The 25000-nt window shown below is 46.5% G+C and overlaps 1 protein-coding gene and 1 pseudogene across 1 annotated transcript in view; both read left to right on the plus strand.

Moving 5' to 3' along the window:
* Window positions 1–25000, plus strand: part of LOC147028274 (cilia- and flagella-associated protein 44-like) — a 127979-nt gene that overhangs the window by 23362 nt on the left and 79617 nt on the right. Inside the window, exons 3-5 of the mRNA XM_085878538.1 lie at window positions 20974–21183; window positions 21548–21736; window positions 24102–24164. Coding sequence (XP_085734664.1) covers window positions 20974–21183; window positions 21548–21736; window positions 24102–24164 — 462 coding nt within the window. The remainder of the gene's footprint in view (window positions 1–20973; window positions 21184–21547; window positions 21737–24101; window positions 24165–25000) is intronic.
* On the plus strand, window positions 11268–11408 carry LOC147028275 (signal recognition particle RNA; annotated as a pseudogene).

A 25000-nucleotide genomic window follows, 5' to 3' on the forward strand; every position in this document is an offset into this window, starting at 1 on the left:
GGGGCGGCGAAGCCGTCCGCAGATATATCTTCCCCCTTTCTCTAAATCCTCCAATCAGGCCGCCCCATGCTCCAGGGTGTCTGCAACTCCCAACAGAGCGCCTCATTGGTCGTCCGTCTGCGGTCCTCCGCCAATGGTCATCAGCGGGCGGAGCCATCTGCAGCACCGTTCTTTCACGTCACGGCAAGCCTGCAGGAAATACTAAAAGGGAATACGCATCAACACTTACCCTAACCCGTCTCCCTATCTAATTACGTGACAATTACAATTTCCCCCTTAAAGAAATGGACATTTACTAGACAATCTATCACCACGAAATCCCTGCTTCATTACATCGAGATTCTGGTATAACTCCAACAGCATGGCATACCTAATTAAGCATCCTAATTACCCTTTGAATGCATAACCCCCCCCCCCTCAGACGTAACAATATGTATATATGTATATATGCATATGTACATATATATATATATATATATATATATATATATATATATATATTTCTATATATATATATATGTATATGTACATATATATATATATATATGTATATGTACATATATATATATATATATATATATATATATATATATATATATATATGTATATGTATATATATATATATATGTATATGTACATATATATATATATATGTATATGTACATATATATATATATATATATATGTACATATACATATATATATATATATATATATATGTATATGTACATATATATACATATATGTACATATATATATATATATATATGTACATATATATATATATATATATATATATATGTACATATATATATATATATATATATATATATATATATATATATATGTACATATATATATATATATATATATATATATATATATATATATATATGTATATGTACATATATATATATATGTATATGTACATATATATATATATATATATATGTATATGTACATATATATATATATATATATATATGTATATGTACATATATATATATATGTACAGTCAGGCCAAACTCGTTACTATGCCACCCGTCGGGACCGAGCAAAAGTGGCATAGTAGCAAGAGTGGTATAGTAACGAGATTTTGTAAAAACGGCCTTATTTTCTCAAGTTACCCATCTGTAGTTAATCTTTAGACAAAATTTATTCCAGCAAGTAAAAGGCACGACTGTTGTATAAGCTAAGAGAACGGAGAACATACACACACTAACAGAGTTCACACACTAACATATGGCATGGTGAGAAATTCACCACACAAAGCTTTCAAGAATCGTCGGCTGGCGCATCTTCTTTCGGGGCGGATCTCGTGCATCTCGTTGTCTAGCCGATCGCACGCTGCATCACACCGGGCTTCCCGCTCTCTCTGCTGCATGAACTTCCGGACGGTGCTACAAGCGCGCTGGGCTTCTTCGAACGGAACGATTTCCTCCTCGACAGTTACCTCGTCATCTTCGCTTCCACCGGCTCCTCACTGCACAGAATCTCCTCCGCAATTTCCTCCAGCGTGAAATACCCGCCAGTCGCGAGGCACTCGTCGGCTTCGAGAAAGTCAGACAGCTCGATCTCCCTCGTTCTCGTGCATCTTTTCCTCGGCAGGCAGAGCTTCCCAGATGTCGGGCAGCTCCGCATCTTGTGGCTCAGTTTGGATCTCCTCTTCGATGAACTTGGCCTTCGCGAAACAGTTCCTGATCGTCGACTCTGCCGACCTGCTCCTGCCACGCCGGGCGACGTGTAGAGCGTCGAGCAACGTGAACTTGAACTCCTTTCCCTCGTCTATGGCCTCAAGCCGGCGGCATAGCAGGAGCTTCTGTAGTGGCGCTTGGAGGTTCTCTATGATTCCCTGATCCATTGGCTGCGAATTGGCTGTCGTGTTGGGTGGGAAGAAGACCAGTTGGATGTTGTTCAGCTCGAGCTCGGGAGGGGTGGCCAGAGAAGTTATCGAGACAGATCAGCACTCTGCGTCCCTGCTGGCCGAGTTGTCCATCCCACGCACGCAACATCTCCTCGAAAAGCTCCGCCGTCATCCACGCCTTCGAGTTCGCCTTGTACTTGACCGGGATCTCTTTGTTCTTGAAGGCACGGGGTTTCTTGGAATTGCCAATCACCAGAAGAGGGAACTTCTCGCTGCCGCTCATGTTTGCCCCAACCAGAAGAGTGATCTTTTGCTTGCTTTTCTTTCCTCCAGTACACCGCTCTCCCTGAAAGCCATGGTCTTGTTCGGAAGCAGCTGCCAGAAGAGTCCAGTCTCGTCCAGGTTGAAGACGTCGTCTGCGGAGAACTGCCCGAGTAAGGGCCGGAGAACCTGTTGTTGCCACTCAAGAAGGGATTGCGAATCCACCGCTCCAGCTTCGCCCTGCACTGTCTTGAACGTGATGCCGTGGCGCTTCTTGAAATTGCCAAACCAACCGTCGCCGCCATGAAGTCTGGGATGTGCATCAGCTCGGCCAGTTTCATCGCCTTCTCCTTGATCAGATCGCCGCTGACAGGCACATTCTGTCCTCTTGATTGCTTCAGCCACATGAGCACTCCCTCATCAAGCTTCAGGTCGTGAGCCTGCGTCAACTTCATGCGCTCCGATGGAAATCCAGCTTTGATTGCAGCCTCGATTGCATCCTTCTTGCTGAGAATGCCCTTCACGGTGGTTCTCTTAACTTCGACGCCCCATTTCTTGCTAATCTCCCTGGCCAACTTGGACTGATTCGGCTCCTTCTTTGCGGCATCGATCATCTCCTTCTTTCTCCTTCAGCGTAAAGTCGGTTCGCTTGCGTTTCTGAGCTGACATTATGGGCTGAATTTGAAAAAATGACGTCACTGTTGTACGTGTGCCTGCGTGTCTGTGTGTGTGCTCGGACTTTTTGTGTCTCGTTGTGCGTGTTGTGATTGGCTTGTTGTGGCTGGCATCGGGGAGAAGAATCGCGTGTTTTGACACAGTCTGACTATGCGCGTACGTATTGAGTTATGTTGTGCGCAGCTGGACTGCAGTCTGTCGTCGCCTTTGGACGTGAGTGTGATAATCGAGCACTGTGCAATACAGACTTTTTCACGACTCGTGCCTTTTAACAGTCACACAGTAGTGGCATGGTAGCGAGAGTAGGGGGTGGCATAGTAAATTTATTTTGTATTGAATTTTGTCGGGACCGAGCAAAAGTGGTATAATAGCGAGAGTGGCATAGAAGCGAGGTGGCATAGTAACGAGCTTTGACTGTATATATATATATGTACATATATATATATATATGTATATATATATATATATATATGTACATACATATATATATATATATGTATATGTATATGTACATATATATATATATATATATGTATATGTATATGTACATATATATATATATGTATATGTACATATATATATATGTATATGTACATATATATATATATATATATATATATATATATATATATATATATATATATATATATATATATATATATATATATATAGTGACGGCCACTGGTACCAAGTGTATTATGAGGAGGATAATCCCCATTTCTCCTCGGAAGAGCTGGACCTGGGGCCACTGCTCACAATTAACTTCGCAGTCCGGTGGGTTGCGTTACAACCACGAATGCCAATCAGTTAACCACGACTTCCAGTGTCCACCGTCAAATTTTTCCGTTTAACTGGAGGTCACGTGGCTTCTGGAACGGGAGTGTACCCTCGACAAAACACCAATCTTATCCCGATTAGATCTTAATTATGGCGGCCGAACGTTTACCGTTGGTGCATGCCGACTATGACAGGTTAATTCGTTTTGTAATTATCTCCCAGTCTATCTTGGTTCGGACAATGCTGGATCAATGGAAGGAAAGGACAAGCACAGACATGTTGAAACGTCAACAAAGAATTTATTAATAAGGAAAGGAAAAATAAACTGAAGAGCTTTTTATTTCTTTGTGGTGAAAATAGGTAAATTCAAATCAATCAAAATAGTGTCAAGCAGATTATGAATTAAACAGACATTGATAGAAAAACAAACAAAGAGCAGATGCTTATCACTTTGCTTTACTTGGTGATTAAACATGAGACAAGGCTACCCAGCAGATCATTCGGGGGGGGGGGGGGAAGAAATCTGGACTCTGCTTACCAAGGTCGAAATCGTCATGCGTTAAAGAAAATGTCCCGCAATGTGTGAGCGTGCCTTGGTCCATTGCTTGCGCCCTGCCTTGCCGTGCACCCACCTGCAAACAGGCTTGAACACCAATCGACGTCATGTTGTCACCCCCAGGAACCAGGGACGCCAAGAATTAGGTTCGCCACATGCAGGTCTCAAGCAGTATCAGCATTAACAGTCCAAGCGTCACCCACCGTAAGGAGTCACCAGGAATCACAACCAACGGACAGCTGTAAGGAGCTGTGAGGTGTTGTAAGGCTGTCACCAGCGATCAGAGCTGCAAGGCTGTCACCTCCTGTCACAAAGTGTCAGAAAAACAGTCCTCCCATCCTTTTTATCGGGGCCAGTCTGGGCGGAGCTTCAAGCAGACTTCAGCCAAATCCACCTTGCCAATTGGCACATTGTTGCATGTGACTAAAAAAGGAATACGCATCAACACTTGCGATCATTCCTTCCTTACCAGAGCGAGATGCAATCCCATATCAGCATTGGCCAAGCTTACGATGCCATGTTTGTGGTGCTGGACGAACAACAGAAAGCAGCCATTTGCCAAAATTACCGAGCGAAAACGTGAAGTGCTCATAAAATGTCAACAACAACCATCACCTTTCCGTTCAGCCAGACATGAACAAGAGCCTGCCAGCATCAACAGAGCTGCCAAACGGGGTGTCAAACATCGATGGAAAAAGGTGGACACCAATGTCAGTGAATGAGGTGGGTGTCGAACGTCTATGCAAAAAGTAGTGTGTCAACATCGGTTAAAAGAGGTGGGTGTCAAACGTCGATGGAAAATAAGTAGGTGAGGTAAATGATCCACGGCTATATTTGACTGTGAGAATAACTGCTGAGGAAAAGCCCGCAGTGTGCTCAATCAAATGTCCTGTAAGTCAAAGGTGTAAATAAATCGTCTACCTCTAAGCCAATGTGTCCTCATGGTAGGTAGACGAGCCTCAATTGGGATAACGGCTATCTCGCGTGCATGAATGTGTCTCTGCTGTGAAGAGAAAAAGGCCATCCCATAAGAAAGGGAATCTATTCTATACCCTTCTCAACGCATCAAAGTTAGAATCCCACCAGACATGGGTATGGGTCTATCCTGGACATGCATTTCGGGAAATAACTGTCTGAGGACCTCAATGTTTGTACGCATAAGTCGGATCCGATTCTCAAATGCAGAACTATATATATATATATATATATATATATATATATATATATATATATATATATATATATATATATATATATATATATATATATATATATATATACATATACAGGAAATAATCTTTCTCTTATTCACTTCCTGCTCTCCCAAAACTACAAACTTTGAAGCTTTCTTTGACAATCTGAACTCTTGCCATGAGGGCATGACATCCGAACACCCTCAAGCAGAATTTCTCCATCTCGGAGACTTCAATGTATACCACAGGGAGTGGCTGAAATGTTGGGGGAGTTGAAGCTCTTACATTTTCCATTTTTAATGATTTGGAACAAATTATCACCCACCCTACCAAAATCCCAGATCGTCATGCCCACACTACCAATGTCTTTCCCATCTGCCCCATCTTCCCTCACTCGATCTACATCTCATTTCATCACAGCCACCTCTTTAAATTCGGATTTGGACAAGATCTCCCAGTGGGGAAAATTTAATGAAGTTAAGTTTAACGCTTCAAAAACTCAATTTCTTCATATATATATATATATATATATATATATATATATATATATATATATATATATATATATATATATATATATATATATATATATATATGTATATATATATATATATGTATATATATATATATATGTATATATATATGTATATATATATGTATATATATATGTATATATATATATATATGTATATATATATGTATATATGTATATATATATGTATATATGTATATATATGTATATATATATATATATATATATATATATATATATATATATATATATATATATATATATATATATCTCTCTCTCTCTCTCTCTCTCTCTCTCTCTCTCTCTCTCTCTCTCTCTCTCTCTCTCTCTCTCTCTCTCTCTCTCTCTCTCTCTCTCTCTGAAACTCCACTCAACTCTGCAATCTCCTTTGAAAGCTTTACAATTCTACCATACAATAAACCTACTAGGTATCACTCTAACATCAAATTTATCCTGGAAGCCACACATTCCGCAAATAGCTGAGTCTGCCTCGAAGAAACTAGGAGTTCTATTCAGATGTCAAAGAGTCTTCTCCTCTGAATTGTTGCTCCAACTATATAAAGGATTGATTCGTCCTTGTATGGAGTACTGCTCTCACATCTGGGGAGGTTCCCGCTCCACATACTTACTGGACAGAATTGAATCCAAAGTTATTCGACTTGTCAACTCCACCAATGTGACATCAAAACGACCCGCTCAAATAACGCTGCATAAGAAGCTTTCCTTCTCTTTTCTACAGATATTATTTTGTTTCTGCTCGCAAGAACTTTCTGCTTGTGTATCTCCACCATTAGCAAGACCAAGGAATACTGGACAAGCCACTACTTAACATGATTATTGTGTGGCCATTAGCAAATCAAGGGTGGGCCGTTTTGTTTGTTTCTACCCCTCCAATGCCAAACTCTGGAACTCTTTACCTTCTCACATCTTCCCAAACACTTCTGACCTTCCCCTTTTTAAAAAAACAGATTTTTTTACTTCCTCAAAAACTCTTAGACTATTCTCTTTCCTTACTTTTCTATCAATGCAGTTCTATAATTTAAGGCTTGGCTTCGATGATGACTTTTTAATCCATGACTGAAGCCTTCCAAATTAAAAAAAACAAAATAATTACAAAATAAACTGGATAGCACTCATAGAATACTTACCCCGCACAGTCTTGAGAAGGATTTGATGCAAGCCAACTCTTCTGGCGGCAAATTTGTAATTTGGCGGCAACACAAATTATACTTTGAGAAGTCTGCTGGAGAGTACATTCATTAGCATTGATGAAGTAGCCTTCATTCTCGTTTGAGCGTTTTCAAAACGACGAAGGCTGATAAAGACATAGGAATGGATCCAAAAGTATAAATCGGGAGCTCATTAAAATGCCAAATCGTTCTTCTTCTTCGCTTTTTTTTTTTTTTACCAGCCGAGCACAATGAAGACTGAAGCGATTGCAATGATTCTAATTTGTAACACGAGGAAGTAACTGTCTCTGGGCATTACGCTTTGTTTAATTCACCATGTACGTTCTGACGGGCCATGCATCGTCCAAGTAATATGCACTATATCAAATGGTTGTGTAACATATGGCAAAGTTTCAATTTCCTCCATTGAATGGTTTTCCATGTACGCTCTTAATACTAGAACTGCCACTTTAGAACCGCTGGCAGTGATGACCAGGTACAAAGATGTCCCGCTTTGATGCAATCCCGCTTTGATCGGACACTTGACCCGTTACGTCCTCCTTATTCAATTGAATTCAAAATGGGATTAAAATCAATTCAATTCAAATGAAATGGAAGACCAAATAGGTACAGTCCTGCATTGGAGTAATCAGAAGGAACCCAAGCAAGCAAAAAGCAAAGATTAAGTCATCAGGAGGAACCTCGATAGGATTCAGGTTTCAGCTGCTGCTCCTTTACCTTTAAACCCATCCAAGCACAGCCAAGTGAGCCTTATTTTATGGCCATATTTAGAAAAACAAAACATGAAAAAGAACCCAGAATAAAAAATAAAAAACACCATTTCTGGCTGCCAGATCATGCATCCAATGGGGTTGCAATTTGAAACATATTGTTGTGGGTCGGGGGTCGGGTGAGAAGACCACGGGGGGGGGGGGGGTGGGGAAGCTATCTCGGCTCCGACCAGACTCCCCGGAATTGTAGGCCGTCACACACGGATCGTTCCGTGACGCGGTGGATCGCTTAACCGACCGTGGACGCCAATAACTCAACCACGTGACCTCGGGTCCTCCCGTCTATGGGTTAATCGGGTTACCTAATTAATCACATGATTTAATTACCGGGGAACACACCCTTGGTACGCCTTGTCCAAACCGGATCACTCTACCAGATCGGATCACTTTACCGGATCGGATGCAGCCGAGCGACACTGCCAAGGACGTACCGGCTAAAAGGAATGGATCGTTGGGAATAAAGTCCCGGCTAAACTAGGATTCGGACCATGCTGGATCAATGGAAGAAAAGACAAAAACGAGCAGGGAGCATTCCTAATAATGATTTATTACAATGGGCGAGGAAAGGTATGTGGCACGATCAAGATTTATTGGGGTGTGTTGTGCAGAGATAGGGGAGAGAGGTGTGGTGCAGCAAATAAACAAGCAGCTTACAAAAGCGGACACAGAGCAGACTTAAGGCGAAAATAATAACCATAATGATCTTCTGCAGTCTAACTTAAGCAGACAGGCGTCAGGGGACACACACACACACACACACACACACACACACACACACACACACACACACACACACACACACACACACACACACACACCCCGATGAAGAGGGAGTATTAAAACAAGAAGGGAGAGGAGTTGAGGCCACGATCTCGGTACCTTTGTATTTGATTGCCCGAGCGCACCACCAATACGTTTCGGGGGGGGGCGGGGGAGGGGGGCTCCATGGTGCGGTACCCGACAGCTGGCGCGTCGTCTCTGGCTTCAGCAGAGCGTGTGGAGACTGTGGGCGTGAAGGAGGGGCTTGAGTGGAGAAGGGGCGGAGTCCAGAGTGCGTGGACGGAGTGGTAGGCGGGACCAGGTAGGTGGGTGGGGTTTATGTTGTGTGGGCGGAAACGAGGAGGCGGAGTCCAGGCAGCAGGAGGCAGGTCGTGGCGATGTCGATGAGGGCGAGGCCAGAGCGAGAGAGCGAAAGAAGAAAGAGAGAGGTGGAGGGACTGCTCCGACCTTTATAGGACTTGCAGCGTGGGGGGAGGGGCCAACCCAAAGTGAAACGTCATCACCTGAATCGGGCGCTCCGTTTGGCCCCGACCCCTCACGTGGCCCACTAACTTTGGACAGAAACCGCCTCACTTCATTTCCTGGAAGGTCATCCCAAATAGCGAACATATTTCGCTCCAACCCATGACATGACACAAATAGCCCACACCGAAATTGGCACATGAATCGTCCTTGTCTCCAAATATTATTTCCCATCCTGAATCTGACCTAAAATCCCTCTGCCTAATCCATTCCACGGGCTCCATGAGGACTTATCCCTGCCCCATGAAGCCGGTCGAACTAACACTAACCCTTCCCCCTAACTAGTGGTGTCCTGTGCCCAGGCAGGGAGGTCTTCCACCCCTTGCCCGGGAATCCTGTTCACCCGAAGCGAGGCTTGTTTTTTTTTTTTTTTCCTATGCGCCCACCAGCGCGGAAACTCGCAACCTGCGCTCTACTCTCCGTGACGTCATGGCAGCTGTTCGCGCCTTTCGCACCTCGTCACTCCTCGGACGGTAACCTCCGTGCAGGGATTTCCCTCCTGCTGGATTCCGACCATGCAGCCACGACGTCACCTGCGCATTAAAAACAAGCCTTGCGTTTCGAGGGGTTCCCCACGCGAAGACGTGTGCTCTACTCGTCGGAGCTTCACACACGCTCACCTGGAGAACCCATCCGGTCCAAATCCAGATCCAGCCTACCTTCTGTCTGTCCGTGGGATCGGCTGATCCACCACGTGCGTTTACGGACCGGGCTTCACTCCCGCAAGCGCGCACGTGGCGGCCTCGTGCGTCGCACAGCACGGACCCCGCGTGTACTGCCGTGCAAACCCGGCACGGTTCCCAAAACAGCTACGGCCCACACACGGTCTTTCACTTGCACAGGAGGTTTCACTCACACACACCTTTTCACTCGCACACGCTGTCTCTTCCACACACAGTGCTTCATCCACACACGGAGTGCTGGGAAGCACGCACTTCGGCTCACTCACAACCTCGAACACCATTTTACTCACACACGCGGTCCCTTTCACACAACGCCTTTCACCCACGCTATGCGCGCGTTTCAGCACACATTTCACCACATTCGTGAACACACACACCGGGACGTTCACAATGGGGAATCGCGTTACCACAAGGGGTCCCAGGGCCTTCACACCCCCCAAGCTCTGTGTGCACCCGTCGACAGCACTCGCCCCCTCTAACTCGTTCGGCACGACTGGACCCACCTGGTCGAGATCCGCTTCAAGGGGGAATATTCCCTCCCCTCGTTCCTGAAGGAGGCCATCCGGCTGCTTGCACCGGGTCACGAGACATTCTGCCAGCTCGCCCCAATTGTCCTCCACTACCTCCATGTGTGTGTGCTCGTCTTTCACCCAGCCTTTATTGTGTTGTCTCTCCTCTACTTTTTCTATCTCCCGAGTCTCGATACATTTTATGTCTGTTGTCTCTTCATATCTATTTAATTCAGTCTCGACTCGGTCTATCTCCCATGTCTCTGGCAATACTTCTATTTCCTTCTTTGTCTGTTTTTATCTGTCTTCTTTATCAGGGTTTGCCCTAATTGTTCTTTCATTCGACGAGTGGTGTCGATCAAGTCCTGCACCACTAACATTACTCCCTGTGGTGATGTCACACATCCCACCTTATTGTGCCGTTCTACTTCCTGGCTCCCTTTGAGTCGTTCTTCCTCTCTGAGCTTTTTGAGTTGTTCGTTCTCTTCCCGGAGTTTCCCCATCTCTGTGGATTCCAACTTTGCTCTTTCCTTGAGTTGGTTAACTTCAAACTCGTTTTCTTTTTGTTTTCTACTCCACAGTCTCTCATGTTCTTCCTGATATACATATGTGTATATATATATATATACATATATATATATATATATATATATGTGTATATATATATATATATATATGTGTATATATATATATATATATATATGTGTATATATATATATATATATATATATATATATATATATATATATATATATATATATATATATATATATATATATGTGTATATATATACATATATATACACATATATACATATATATATATATACACATATATACACATATATACATATATATATATATATATATATATATATATATATATATATACACACATATATACATATATATATATATATATATATATATATATGTACATATACATATACATACATACTGGGCGTAGTGGTGTGCGCCTGTAATCCGGCTCCTCGGAGGCTTGGGTTGGAGGATCGCTTGAGGACGGGTGCTCTGCCCTGGGCCGCGCTATGAGAGGGTGCAGGGCAGCCCGGAATAATGGCGAAACCCAATCCATATCCCTGTGTCGTAAGAGGCGACCAGGGTTGCGTCAGGAAGGGCATCCGGCGTAAAACCTCTGCCAAATCAGTATGCGGATCATAATGGATGATCCGCTGTGGCGACCCCTAACGGGAGCAGCCGAAAGACGAACAACATATATATATATATATATATATATATATATATATATATATATATATATATATATATATCTATATATATATATATCTATATATATATATATATATATTGTTACGGATTCGCGCCCGCCGGCGTGCTGACGGCCACGTAACTCGAATCGCGGCACGTCGCCCACCGGACGGACAATCCAGTCGTGACCCTCTCGGACTAACGCCGGGAACCAGTCACGGGTGGACCTTTCGGTCTCACCGCGATCGAGCCAATCGGCCCCCGCGTGGGATAGGGTTGCTCGCCAAATTCGACCTACCTAAGTACCCACACGGAGGGTAGACCGGGCGATCGCACCTTGCCGCAGGTCGACTTCGGACACGGGCCACTTAAGCGACCCGTTCCGTACTATCGGGATAACCGAGCGGTGTTATTCGTCGACCTCGACGGTTCGATTAATTATCGGGCGTATTCAGCCCACTACCAACCCTTTACGTGAAGCAAGATGAGGATTCAATGAAAGAAATGACGAAGCGAAGCGGGAAACAATTCAACACAAAGCACATTGATTCGCGATGAACGGAAAGCACACATATTCAATTCCACCAAAAGCACATAGAAAAGGAAAAGAAACACAATGCAATTTTACATAAAAAGCAAATGCGACAATGCAGATCTAATACCGATTACGCGAGCACACGGCAACACTTATACAATTTTACTTCACAGACGGCGCCGACAAAACATATTCCCAAAGCAAAAGAAAAGAGAACCACCCTCAAGGATGAGGCGGGCCTGAGGCCGAGACCGGGTCGGGCCTACCCGTCTGGTGATGAGACGCGGAGCGGCGATGGTGCCTCAACTCCGCGGGCCTCGCGGACAGTGTCTGGTAGGGGGTGGGAAAGGGGCCCCCTTGGTCGCACTATCTCAGCGCGGGGGGAAACAGGAGGGGGTTGCTGATGCTCGGGGGAAAGGAGGATTTTTACTCTGCCTCGAGTCCCGCGACGAGCGTCTCCACCTCGGCCAGGTCGCGCCGTCGGCCTCCCTGGTGTGCAGCTCCCGGCACGACGCGAGCACCCCCTCGTCTGCCCTCGCCGCCTCTCCACAGCTCCGTCCTCTTCGCTCCGACTCCAACGCACACGACGACGACGACGACCAACTCCTTCTTGCTTCTTCTTCCTAACTCCACCGACTGCGAAGTCTTAACTGACTTGACTTGACGAACGCGGTCGCTTATATAAGCCCCGTGGCTTCGCTCTCTCATCTTTGACCCCCTGCCTTCGACCTTTCACCTCGCTCCCCATTGGCCCGAGAAAAAGTGGGCGTGAATGCATTTTGATCCATAAATTTGCATATAGCGATCGCCCTCCAACGCCCTGGAGGCAGGGCCAAATCGCCCCTCGCTCACCGATTGGACGGAACAAAAGTGGGCGTGTGTCGTTTTTGATCCGTTTTTGGAGCGGAAAATCCGTGGTTTTGTACACGCTGTTCGGCGCGCGCCCTGCACGAGTCCAACACCGGTACCCACAAGCGGCGCAAGAATGGTGGCGATGCGACGGTTGCGAGGTGTGACGTGAAGCGGCGCCGCGGTGGGTGGTTGATGTTGTGGTTGGTGGTGGTAACAATGGCGGTTGGTCCAAAATAAAGATAGCAAAAGAAAAACGGCTATCCTGAAGAGTCGCAGCACGCATGAATGACATGTATTCCCACTAGACAACGGGTTTTGGCCTAACTACACATATACTTACCGAGATACCTCACCTAAGGGACCTGAATGGTGGTTTGCGAATTTGGTAACCACAACACTACCCCCTCCCCTTTTTACAGACTCGTCCCGAGTCGTCAAATTTTCGTGTGCCATCATGTGTAGTTTTCCCCTAGTACATTTTACCTACGGATCCCTGAGTGCGACATTCATGGTATTCGTGTCCCCAAAATAAATAACCTGAGGGCTGCGTAACTACCTAAACAAACTCACTCACACGGACGACTTAAATAAAATTGCCGGCGCTAGGACAGACATGCCGGGGGCGCACTCATATTTACAGTACATCTTAACCTTAACTTACAAATTTTACACAAAACCATGGCCCAGGATCAATGAACTCTGCAAAAGAAAAGCAGTTAGCAGGGAGCCAGGCTGCTCGCATGCAGTCTCTGGCTCAAAACAATGCAGGTGACAGGGAACGTGGCTGGCTGCTCACACGCAGTCCAAGGCCTTCCCTTTTGAACTGAATGCAGTGAACCACAACGGTGCATGGGCTGCACAAACGTAGTCTCCGTGCCAGCTCAAGTGGCACACGCAATGAACACAACGAATGGATGGATGAATGGTTTGAATTGAACTCAGTGAACCACAACGGTGCATGGGCTGCACAAATGCAGTCTCCATGCCAGCTCAAGTGGCACACGCAATGAGCACAACGAATGGATGGATGAACACAAACACGGTGCACGGGCCGCCACTGCAGGCCCGTGTTGTAGCTGCCAACAGGGCAGTTCTCGCAGCTTGCAAACTGTTGCCTTGATCCTGGCGCACATGGCAATGAACAGGGGGGGGGGGGGCAGAGCAAAAATTGAGCGGGGCTGGTGAACCTGGGCAGTGGGAATGGCATGGCAAAGGCAGCAGGCAAACACAGCCCGCAAAAGAAGGCCGCTGCAGGCAAACACAGCCGGCAGATGAACTGGCCGGCACAGGCCTTGAAGAAAACAGCTGCAGACGATCCAGCCGGCACAGGCCTTGCAGCACTCAACAGCTGCCGATGAAGTGGGCCGGCACAGGCCTTGAAAAAAAAACAGCCAGCCGGCAGATGAAGTGGGCCAGCACAGGCCTTGCAGCAACACAGCCAGCAGATCAAGCTGGCCAGCTTTTGCCGTTCAGTGGAGGTTGGTGGAGGGAGTGCGGTGGTGCTGGCCACTTAGAAGGCGGGCTTGGACCTTCCTACCTGTCTCCCTCCCAGCCGATCGCCTTTGCCTGTCACTGTACATACCCACTCCCTTAATTTGTGAAAAACCAATTTAGCCCCAACTTATTTTTTTGTTGTTTTTATTTTTACTCCCCCACTATAAATCGTCCCCTAACCCCCTTTATCGTCTTTGTTCGGCTAACCTATCCTGTCACCTAGCCTACTCCCAACCCCTACGTTCCCTTCCCGGAGGGGAATAAGGGAGAGCTAACGTCCTGTGTCGAGGCCCAACTCAAGCCTCAGAATGGCCTCCCCAGAGTTCGGCGATCTATAACCAAAGTGGGTCCAGCGGCCCACAACGACAGCGAGGGGATGGATGGTGCGGAGGGGTACATTTCCTAATCTACCCTAACCATTTAACTGTTAAACTACCCCGGGGCTTTCAACAAGCGCCTCTCGCTTAAACTATTGGTTCTAACAACCCAGATTCCCGTCGCCTGTGTTGGTGTCCTCACAATTTCGGGCCTCGCCCCCCAATTTTCTCTCCGTGCCCTCACACGGTCTCATGGCTGGGACACGTGGCTCCCTTTGGCAGGCACGACCCTCTGCCGAATCTCCCGCTATGGCACCCCCGGGCACTACACTGCCTCCGAGCCTACCAGCTCCCTAACACCGGGGAGTGCCCCCATGGCACCTCCCCTGAAACGCACACGTGGCAGGCTGGCTTCCCGGGCCCCTTTCCGAGGGTCACCCATGCCCACAACACTGCCCACGCGGCTAATGGCGCCCCGGGCCCCCGCACCAAGCAGGCGCACCCGTGCCCACTACTCTATCCCGGCCCCCCATGGGCCCATGGCCTACCGCGGCCGACTAGCCTGGTGCCCCGGGGTACCCACTCAGCGATACTCACCTTTCGCAGCCACGCTCCCAAGCCCGTCAACAGGGCTCCTGCACCCCTCCAAATGGGTCTCGAGCCTACTTTCCCACCAACAACAAAACGACCTCCATTTTTCAATTTGACTAACCCAGCTAACTCACTCTACACTGACCCCGGGGTCCCTTGGGCGGGAGTCACTCCTCCCCCCAATCACTCATCGCACCATGCATTCCCCAATCGATCCACTCACACAGACCCGCTGGCCTCACTCACTCACGAAGCACATGCTTCCACTTCACTCACCAACAACTCTTCAACACACTCACCGCTGAACTCTGCCATCCTCCTAACTACATCCCCTAACTAACTCGTGCTCCCACGTCGTCCCTTAAACTACAGCACGTTCCTTTTAACACTACGTAGCTAAACTACGTCCCCTCTACACATCCACAAGTCTGTCTCTGTCTCCAAAATAATCATTTTATTTCCCAACCTAAAGCTCACTAAATTCCTCTACCTAATCCATTCCGCGGACTCCATGAGGACTTACCCCTGCCCCATGAAGTCAGTCTAACTAAGCTAACCCTTCCCCCTAACTAGTTTCCATCCTGTGCCCAGGGGCTCAAGGGGGTCTTCCACCCCTTGCCCAGGAATCCTGTGCACCCGAAAGTGAGGCTTGTTGTTTTTTTTTTTGTTTTTTTTTTTTTCTATGCGCAGCACCTGCGCGGCAACTCAGAGCTCGCGCACTTTGCACCTGCCCGTGATGTCATGCAGCTGCACGTGTTCCTCGTCCCTCCTTGGACGGTACCATCCGGCAGAGATACCCCTCCTGCCGGATTCCAACCCCACGTGCAGCCATGGCGTCACCGTGCGCATAAAAAAACACAAGCCCCACGTCTCGAGGGGTTCCCCACGCGAACACGTGTGCTTTGCCCGTTGGAGCTTAACACACACGATCGCGTGGAGAACCCGTCCGGTCCAAATCCGTAGTCCTGCCTAAACTTTGTCCGTCCGCGGGATCAGAAAATCCACCGCGTGCGTTTCCGGACCGGGACTTCACTCTCGCAAGCGAGCACGTGGGGGCCTCGTGCGTTGCACAGCACGGACCTCGTGCTCACTGCTGGGTGAACCCGGCACGGTCCCCGAAACAGCTGCAGCCGCTACTCGGCTTTCTTTCCTCACATGTCGTCGTCGTCGCCTCCATTCCACACACGCACTCCCGCGTGTTACGACGCTCACACTCCATTCCATTAAACTCACACCGGGAGACGCGGCTGCGTGCTCCCGCATGCCAACCGACATCTCCCTCACATACCGCTCTCTCACACACACGGTCTCCCTTGCATAACCCATACCACTCACACGTGGTGCTCCATTCACTCGCGCGGGGGCACTCACCCGCGGTGCCTCACCCACACACGCGAGGGCACTCACCCGCGGTGCCTCACTCATACACCGTGCCTCACTCACACACGCGGGTGACTCACACACTCATCCGCGGTGCCTCATCCACACACGGCGTGCTGGGAAGCACGTACCCTGGCACCATCGCCACCACACCACTCACACACGGGGTCGCTTCCACACACGGTGCCGCACTCACACCTTGCACCACACACACAGGGACAACCACACTGGGGATTCGTGTCCCCACAAGGGTCTCCGGGGCCTCTACACCCCCCAAGCTCTCCGTGCACCCGTTCGCAGCACTCCTCCCCTCGACCTCGCAAAGCACGACCGAACTCACCTGGTCGTGACTCGCCTCAAGGGGGCATACTCCCTCCCCTCGTTCCTGGAGGAGGCCATCCAGCTGCTCGCACTGGGTCCCTACACGCTCCGCGAGCTCAACCTCACTATCATCCACTACCTCCGTGTGTGTGTGTGCGTCACTTACCCCGTCTTCATCGTGTCGTCTCTCCTCTATTTTTTTTGTCTCCCGTGTCTCTATACATTTATAAGTTTCTGTCGTCATCACCTCGTGTCTCGTCTCACACGTTTTGGTCTCCCCATTTAATTTTTCCCTTTCGGTCACCGTCGATTCCTCTGTCACGACCCTCGCCCAACACGCCCCCCGAATTATTTTTTTTACCCGCCTCCACCGCGGGCCTGTCAGCCGTTGCACCCCCTTCCAGCTCGTTTGCTCCCACACGTGGGGTCGCCATTCCCAGCTCCCTGGTCACGGCCTTCATGCCCGCCTGCAGGCATCGGCCCATGTTCTGCGTCTCACCCCGTAGCTCTTTCATTTCTTCCTTCATGTTTGCTCATTTGTTGTGTATTCGCATCCAATTTTTGTGTATTGGCATCCATCTTTTCGTTCATTTGTTATGTATTCGCATCCAATTTTTGTGTATTCGCATCCATCTTCGTTTTTACTTCGTCCATTTGCTTGTTCATGTTCGCAATCATCTTCGCTGTCATTGCCGCCAGCATGGCGCATAGCTGGGCCATGTCGGGTGCGCTTGGGTGAGCCGTTTCGGCAGGGATCGGGGAAGGGTTTTGGTGGAGAGGGGGGGGAGGTGTCATACACCGCGGCCGCTGCCGCACCCATTTCGGGCTCTGGGTTCAGTTGGGCGAGTCCGTGTTCCTGCACAATCAACATTTCCTGCTCGGGGATTCCATCCTGGACCATGGATTCTACACATTCTACATCCATTTCTAATACCCCCGGCTCCTGCTCGCCTTGAGACGCCATCTTGCTTCTCTTGAAGGGTTAATTTGAATCGCTCGTAATTTGGAGGGAATCGGGGGTCGCTTCTCTCACCCCTGGACCGATTCCCGTGAATTTAGCTGGAGACAGGAGAGCCCGTTTTCCTGTTCTCCGATACCAGTGCCGCGAGGAGGGCGATGGATTTGTATCCCACTCCTGACACCAGTGTTACAGATTCGCGCCCGCCGGCGTGCTGACGGCCACGTAACTCGAATCGCGGCACGTCGCCCACCGGACGGACAATCCAGTCGTGACCCTCTCGGACTAATGCCGGGAACCAGTCACGGGTGGACCTTTCGGTCTCACCGCGATCGAGCCAATCGGCCCCCGCGTGGGATAGGGTTGCTCGCCAAATTCGACCTACCTAAGTACCCACACGGAGGGTAGACCGGGCGATCGCACCTCGCCGCAGGTCGACTTCGGACACGGGCCACTTAAGCGACCCGTTCCGTACTATCAGGATAACCGAGCGGTGTTATTCGTCGACCTCGACGGTTCGATTAATTATCGGGCGTATTCAGCCCACTACCAACCCTTTACGTGAAGCAAGATGAGGATTCAATGAAAGAAATGACGAAGCGAAGCGGGAAACAATTCAACACAAAGCACATTGATTCGCGATGAACGGAAAGCACACATATTCAATTCCACCAAAAGCACATAGAAAAGGAAAAGAAACACAATGCAATTTTACACAAAAAGCAAATGGGACAATGCAGATCTAATACCGATTACGCGAGCACACGGCAACACTTATACAATTTTACTTCACAGACGGCGCCGACAAAACATATTCCCAAAGCAAAAGAAAAGAGAACCACCCTCAAGGATGAGGCGGGCCTGAGGCCGAGACCGGGTCGGGCCTACCCGTCTGGTGATGAGACGCGGAGCGGCGATGGTGCCTCAACTCCGCGGGCCTCGCGGACAGTGTCTGGTAGGGGGTGGGAAAGGGGCCCCCTTGGTCGCACTATCTCAGCGCGGGGGGAAACAGGAGGGGGTTGCTGATGCTCGGGGGAAAGGAGGATTTTTACTCTGCCTCGAGTCCCGCGACGAGCGTCTCCACCTCGGCCAGGTCGCGCCGTCGGCCTCCCTGGTGTGCAGCTCCCGGCACGACGCGAGCACCCCCTCGTCTGCCCTCGCCGCCTCTCCACAGCTCCGTCCTCTTCGCTCCGACTCCAACGCACACGACGACGACGACGACGACCAACTCCTTCTTGCTTCTTCTTCCCAACTCCACCGACTGCGAAGTCTTAACTGACTTGACTTGACGAACGCGGTCGCTTATATAAGCCCCGTGGCTTCGCTCTCTCATCTTTGACCCCCTGCCTTCGACCTTTCACCTCGCTCCCCATTGGCCCGAGAAAAAGTGGGCGTGAATGCATTTTGATCCATAAATTTGCATATAGCGATCGCCCTCCAACGCCCTGGAGGCGGGGCCAAATCGCCCCTCGCTCACCGATTGGACGGAACAAAAGTGGGCGTGTGTCGTTTTTGATCCGTTTTTGGAGCGGAAAATCCGTGGTTTTGTACACGCTGTTCGGCGCGCGCCCTGCACGAGTCCAACACCGGTACCCACAAGCGGCGCAAGAACGGTGGCGATGCGACGGTTGCGAGGTGTGACGTGAAGCGGCGCCGCGGTGGGTGGTTGATGTTGTGGTTGGTGGTGGTAACAATGGCGGTTGGTCCAAAATAAAGATAGCAAAAGAAAAACGGCTATCCTGAAGAGTCGCAGCACGCATAAATGACATGTATTCCCACTAGACAACGGGTTTGGGCCTAACTACACATATACTTACCGAGATACCTCACCTTAGGGACCTGAATGGTGGTTTGCGAATTTGGTAACCACAACAATATATATATATATATATATATATATATATACATATATATATATATATATATATATATATATATATACATATATATATATATATATATATATATATATATATATACATATATATATATATATGTATATATATATATACATATATATATACATATATATATATATATGTATATATATATATATATACATATATATATACATATATATATATATATGTATATATATACATATATATATATATATGTATATATATATATATATATATATATACATATATATATGTATATATATATGAGAGATATGGCTGCCAGACCACGTGACTAATGATGTAGTCATTTATTTTTTTTCTGTTGCCAATTTATCCTGAGATGACCTTCAAAAAATTTTCATGTTGATCGGATGTAGTATTCTACGTATTCAACTATGATGTCATCATAAAGGCAACTATGACATCATTAAAAAAAAAATCACACATTCCCTATGGGATAGGTGTTAAGTCTCAATCTTTGGTGAAAATGTTGTCTTCATCCGACAAAGTGTTGCAGAGAAAAGGGAACAACAAAATGCTGACACGGACACGTATGCGACTGATTGGTTTACCCCAATTTTCGCTTCGCGAGCTTATCACAAAAATAATGATAGCATTGCAACAAAGCATATATCAATTAATACTTATAATATTAACAACAACAATAATAACAGTGGTATCACTTGGCAAAAATAATAACGAACGAATAATCCCTGCCCTGGCCCAAGCACATCTGGGCTTGGTGAAAGACAAGCTAATGCTCAAGCAGTACAGCAGGCGGGTATGCAACAAGGCTGTGAAGACCAAGGTAAATTTGGATCAATTGGACCAACAGGACCACTCGTTTAGAAAACAAGGTATTTTGAATAATATTTTAAAAAATAACACAGCTTACCATACAGTTCCAGAAATAGTTCCTCCCTCATACTGTTTTCCCTCTCATTCATACATTTTTCTATCCCACGAGCCCCCTCCTGTGCTCATTCCAATTTCATGAGTTGTGCCTTATGCGAGGTAATTTAATAAATGTAAAACGTGTCTTCTTGTACATGGAAAGACATGTTCTAATGCCATTACTTTCAGATTTATGAAGCCAAGAAATGCCTGAACCAGCAAGTTCTCTCCCTGCGAGAGGCAAAGCGTGAAGCCATCGCTCAGCTTTTGGCTCTGCAGGTTCAGCTCACAGCCACGGCCATAAAGCTGGGTCGTACTCCCCCCAACCTATTACCGTCCACGTCGTTCTCCCTGCAACCCGATGAAGAGCCAGAGAAAAGGCTGGAGTGTTCGGCACAAGTAAAAGCTAAACTTATGGAAGCATAAACACAACTTTGCAACAAGTTTTACTCAATTGATCTCGGTGAAAAAGTTGAACTTTCATAAAAGTATTTTTGAATAATAGCCAACAGTAGGTGTTGTGTGGCAGTCCTTTTTTAATCGTCTCTTCCAACACAGTTCATGAAAAATGGGCACTGTGGTTTAATTGTTTAAGTATTTCCTATAATTGGGAGTAAGGGAGATCATTGCCATTAAATAAATTTCATCCATTCCACACTATACACTCCATTTACGAAAGCTAAAAAAAAAGTCCCTTTTCTCGTAATCATAAATAATGCCCCAATCAATGTGCCTTTTATAATCCAGTTGTGTCATTCCACAGCAACTACATCAGTTCAAAATGGAGCGAGAACGGGCTCAAAGGAAGACTGAGACTGAACGAAGTGATGGAATGAGAGAGTTTACAGGCTTTAGGAAGGATTCAAAATCTACTATTCCCACGATTACAGAACGCCCAGCTGAGCCTTTGACTACAGTAATAACCTCGACGGATACTGCAGGTGAAACGAAGGTCAGTTACTCTGTGACCTTGGGAACTCGCTTTTTCCCTTCTCTTTTTTTGGTCATTCCTTTTTGTCCTTGTCAAACTGCTTTATTGCGACTCAAAACAATGTTCGACCACAGATTATTGTGACAAATGTAACACAATAAAAGCTTGGTGATATGCCTCTGAGCAGTCGAGCTTAGGTTTGATTCTGAACCCAGCTATAAACTATCACGCTGGTGTTTTCAGGCAAGGTGTTAATTACACCAATGAAGAATTTGTCTTGCAGGTAATTTGTCTACTGGCTAGTGTAGACTGGATGAAGGGTTAACGCCTGAAACGCAAGCTTCTCCTTGCTTCCCATGGTGGTTAGCATACCTCAATCAACCTCCTGTTGATTTCATCCATCATTACATCAACGAGCATGCAATGCTTCAGAGGAATCTTGAGCTGGGCGTCCTGTCTTCTAGCATTTGCTTGGGAATGTTAGTGATCCCATGTTACGAATGAAAACGAGGATGACAATGTGTGCAGGCTAGCCAGCCATATTCTAAATTTCGGGCCCTGGTCGAGGGATACTTTGGTGGCACCTTACAATAAACCTACCCAGGGATAAAGCATTCTCACCTTCGGAAATGTTCCCGACCCATCGTGAGCACCCTGATACACCCAGAGGAAGACAGGGATAACAGCAGCAGCAATTGATTAAATAGGTAGATGGCATACAGTGGGGAGAACAAGTATTTGATACACTGCCGATTTTGCAGGTTTTCCCACTTACAAAGCACGTAGAGGTCTTTAATTTTTTTTTATCATCGTTACACTTCAACTGTGAAAGACGGAATCTAAAACAAAAATCCAGAAAATCACATTGTATGATTTTTAAATAATTAATTTGCATTTTATGGCATGAAATAAGTATTTGAGACATCAGAAAAACAGAACTTAATATTTGGTACAGAAACCTTTGCTTGCAATTACAGAGATCAGACGTTTCCTGTAGTTCTTAACCAGGTTTGCACAGACTGCAGAAGGGATTTTGGCCCACTCCTCCATACAGATCTTCTCCAGATCCTTCAGGTTTCGGGGCTGTCGCTGGGCAACACAGACTTTCAGCTCCCTCCAAAGATTTTCTATTGGGTTCAGGTCTGGAGACTGGCTCGGCCACTCCGGGACCTTGAGATGCTTCTTACGGAGCCACTCCTTAGTTGCCCTGGCTGTGTTTCGGGTCATTGTCATGCTGGAAGACCCAGCCACGCCCCATCTTCAATGCTCTTGTTGAGGGAAGGAGGTTGTTGGCCAAGATCTCACGATACATGGCCCCATCCATCCTCCTCAATACGGTGCAGTCATCCTGTCCCCTTTGCAGAAAAGCATCCCCAAAGAATGATGTTCCCCCTCCATGCTTCACGGTTGGGATTGTGTTCTTCGGGTTGCACTCGTGCTTCTTCTTCCTCCAAACATGGCGAGTGGAGTTTAAACCAAAAAGCTCCATTTTGGTCTCATCAGACCACATGACCTTCTCCCATTCCTCCTCTGGATCATCCAGATGGTCAATGGCAAACTTCAGACGGGCCTGGACATGCGTTGGCTTGAGCAGAGGGACCTTGCGTGCGCTGCAGGATTTTAATACATGACGGCATAGTGTGTTACTTGTGGTTTTCTTTGATACTGTGGTCCCAGCTCTCTTCAGGTCATTGACCAAGTCCTGCCGTGTAGTTCTGGGCTGATCCCTCACCTTTCTCATGATCATTGAGGCTCCACGAGGTGAGATCTTGCATGGAGCCCCAGACCGAGGGAGATTGACTTATCTTGAACTTCTTCCATTTTCTACTAAATGCGCCAAGTTGTTGTTGCCTTCTCACCAAGCTGCTTGCCGATTGTCCTGTAGCCCATCCCAGCCTTGTACAAGTCTACAATTTTGTCCCTGATGTCCTTAGACAGTTCTCTGGTCTTGCCCATTGTGGAGAGGTTGGAGTCTGATTGATTGAGTGTGGACAGCTGTCTTTTATGCAGATAACAAGTTCAAACAGGTGCAGTTATTACAGGTAATGAGTGGAGAATGGGAGGGCTTCTTAAAGACAAAACTAACAGGTCTGTGAGAGCCAGAATTCTTTCTGGTTGGTAGGTGATCAAATACTTATTTCATGCAATAAAATGCAAATTAATTATTTAAAAATCATACAATGTGATTTTCAGGATTTTTGTTTTAGATTCCGTCTTTCACAGTTGAAGTGTACCGATGATAAAAATTACAGACCTCTACGTTCTTTGTAAGTGGGAAAACCTGCAAAATCGGCAGTGTATCAAATACTTGTTCTCCCCACTGTATAAATGGAATTGTCGTTTTGAAATTAGCACAATTCATATTGTTTTATCACCCATATTGCAGGCAGTGGATTTGGAGGAGGAAAGAATAACAAACAACTATCTGTACGACAACATTGTGAACAAGGTACGATTGCACTATTTATTCCAGCGAACTCACAATCATATCATCTCAAACCAATATAATACAGCTTCTGAGGCCTTGTATAATAACAAATGTAATTAATCACAACAAGGAGTGTTCTCTTGATTACTGCAATCTTGTAATGATAAAAGTTATGGTTTTTTTGGTTATTTTATTTAAGCGAGTTATTTATTGTTGGATTTTTTTTTTCTTCCAAGAAACCTGAATGCAGATATTGTTTCCTTGGAAAAGGCAAACAATTGTAATTGGTGTGGAAAAAAAAGAAGAAATTTCAGCAATCACATAGCTGTCAAACTTTGCATCGATAATGTCAGTGTGCACAAAATGTCATCACTTGTAACCATAAAAAAAAAAAAAATCTATATGAAGCTTCAAATTAAATTATCACTAGTTTGAAAGAGGGCTGGCAGGATTACCTGGAGGTTCATGCACTCACCTCCAAGTTGTCCAGCCTAGGTTTGAATCTCGAACTCGGTATAAACTATTATTTCAGTGTTTCACAAGCAGGGTGATTCATAGATGTGTGTGCCGTCACTCAGATGTACGTTAAACATGTGTCCCGTCTGCCGGCATTAGTTCGTGGACGGTAAAGAACCCACAGTGACCTTTGTGAAGAGTAGGCGAGCTATCATCAGCACAATTGCAAAATTATTGCCATAAATACTGTTGGGAAGGTAATGGCAAACCACCCAGTATATCTCTTGCTCAGGAAGCTGCACGCTCTGGCAAGAGTATGGTATGTCAGAGAGAGAAAGAGTTTGAAAGCATGCACTAAACTGGTTTGTATCATTTGTACAGTCCTTTTTAATATTGTTACG

Source organism: Eptatretus burgeri, chromosome 4 (assembly GCF_056783735.1).
Source record: "Eptatretus burgeri isolate ZD-2024b chromosome 4, Ebu_testis_v1, whole genome shotgun sequence".
NCBI classification, from domain to species: domain Eukaryota; kingdom Metazoa; phylum Chordata; class Myxini; order Myxiniformes; family Myxinidae; genus Eptatretus; species Eptatretus burgeri.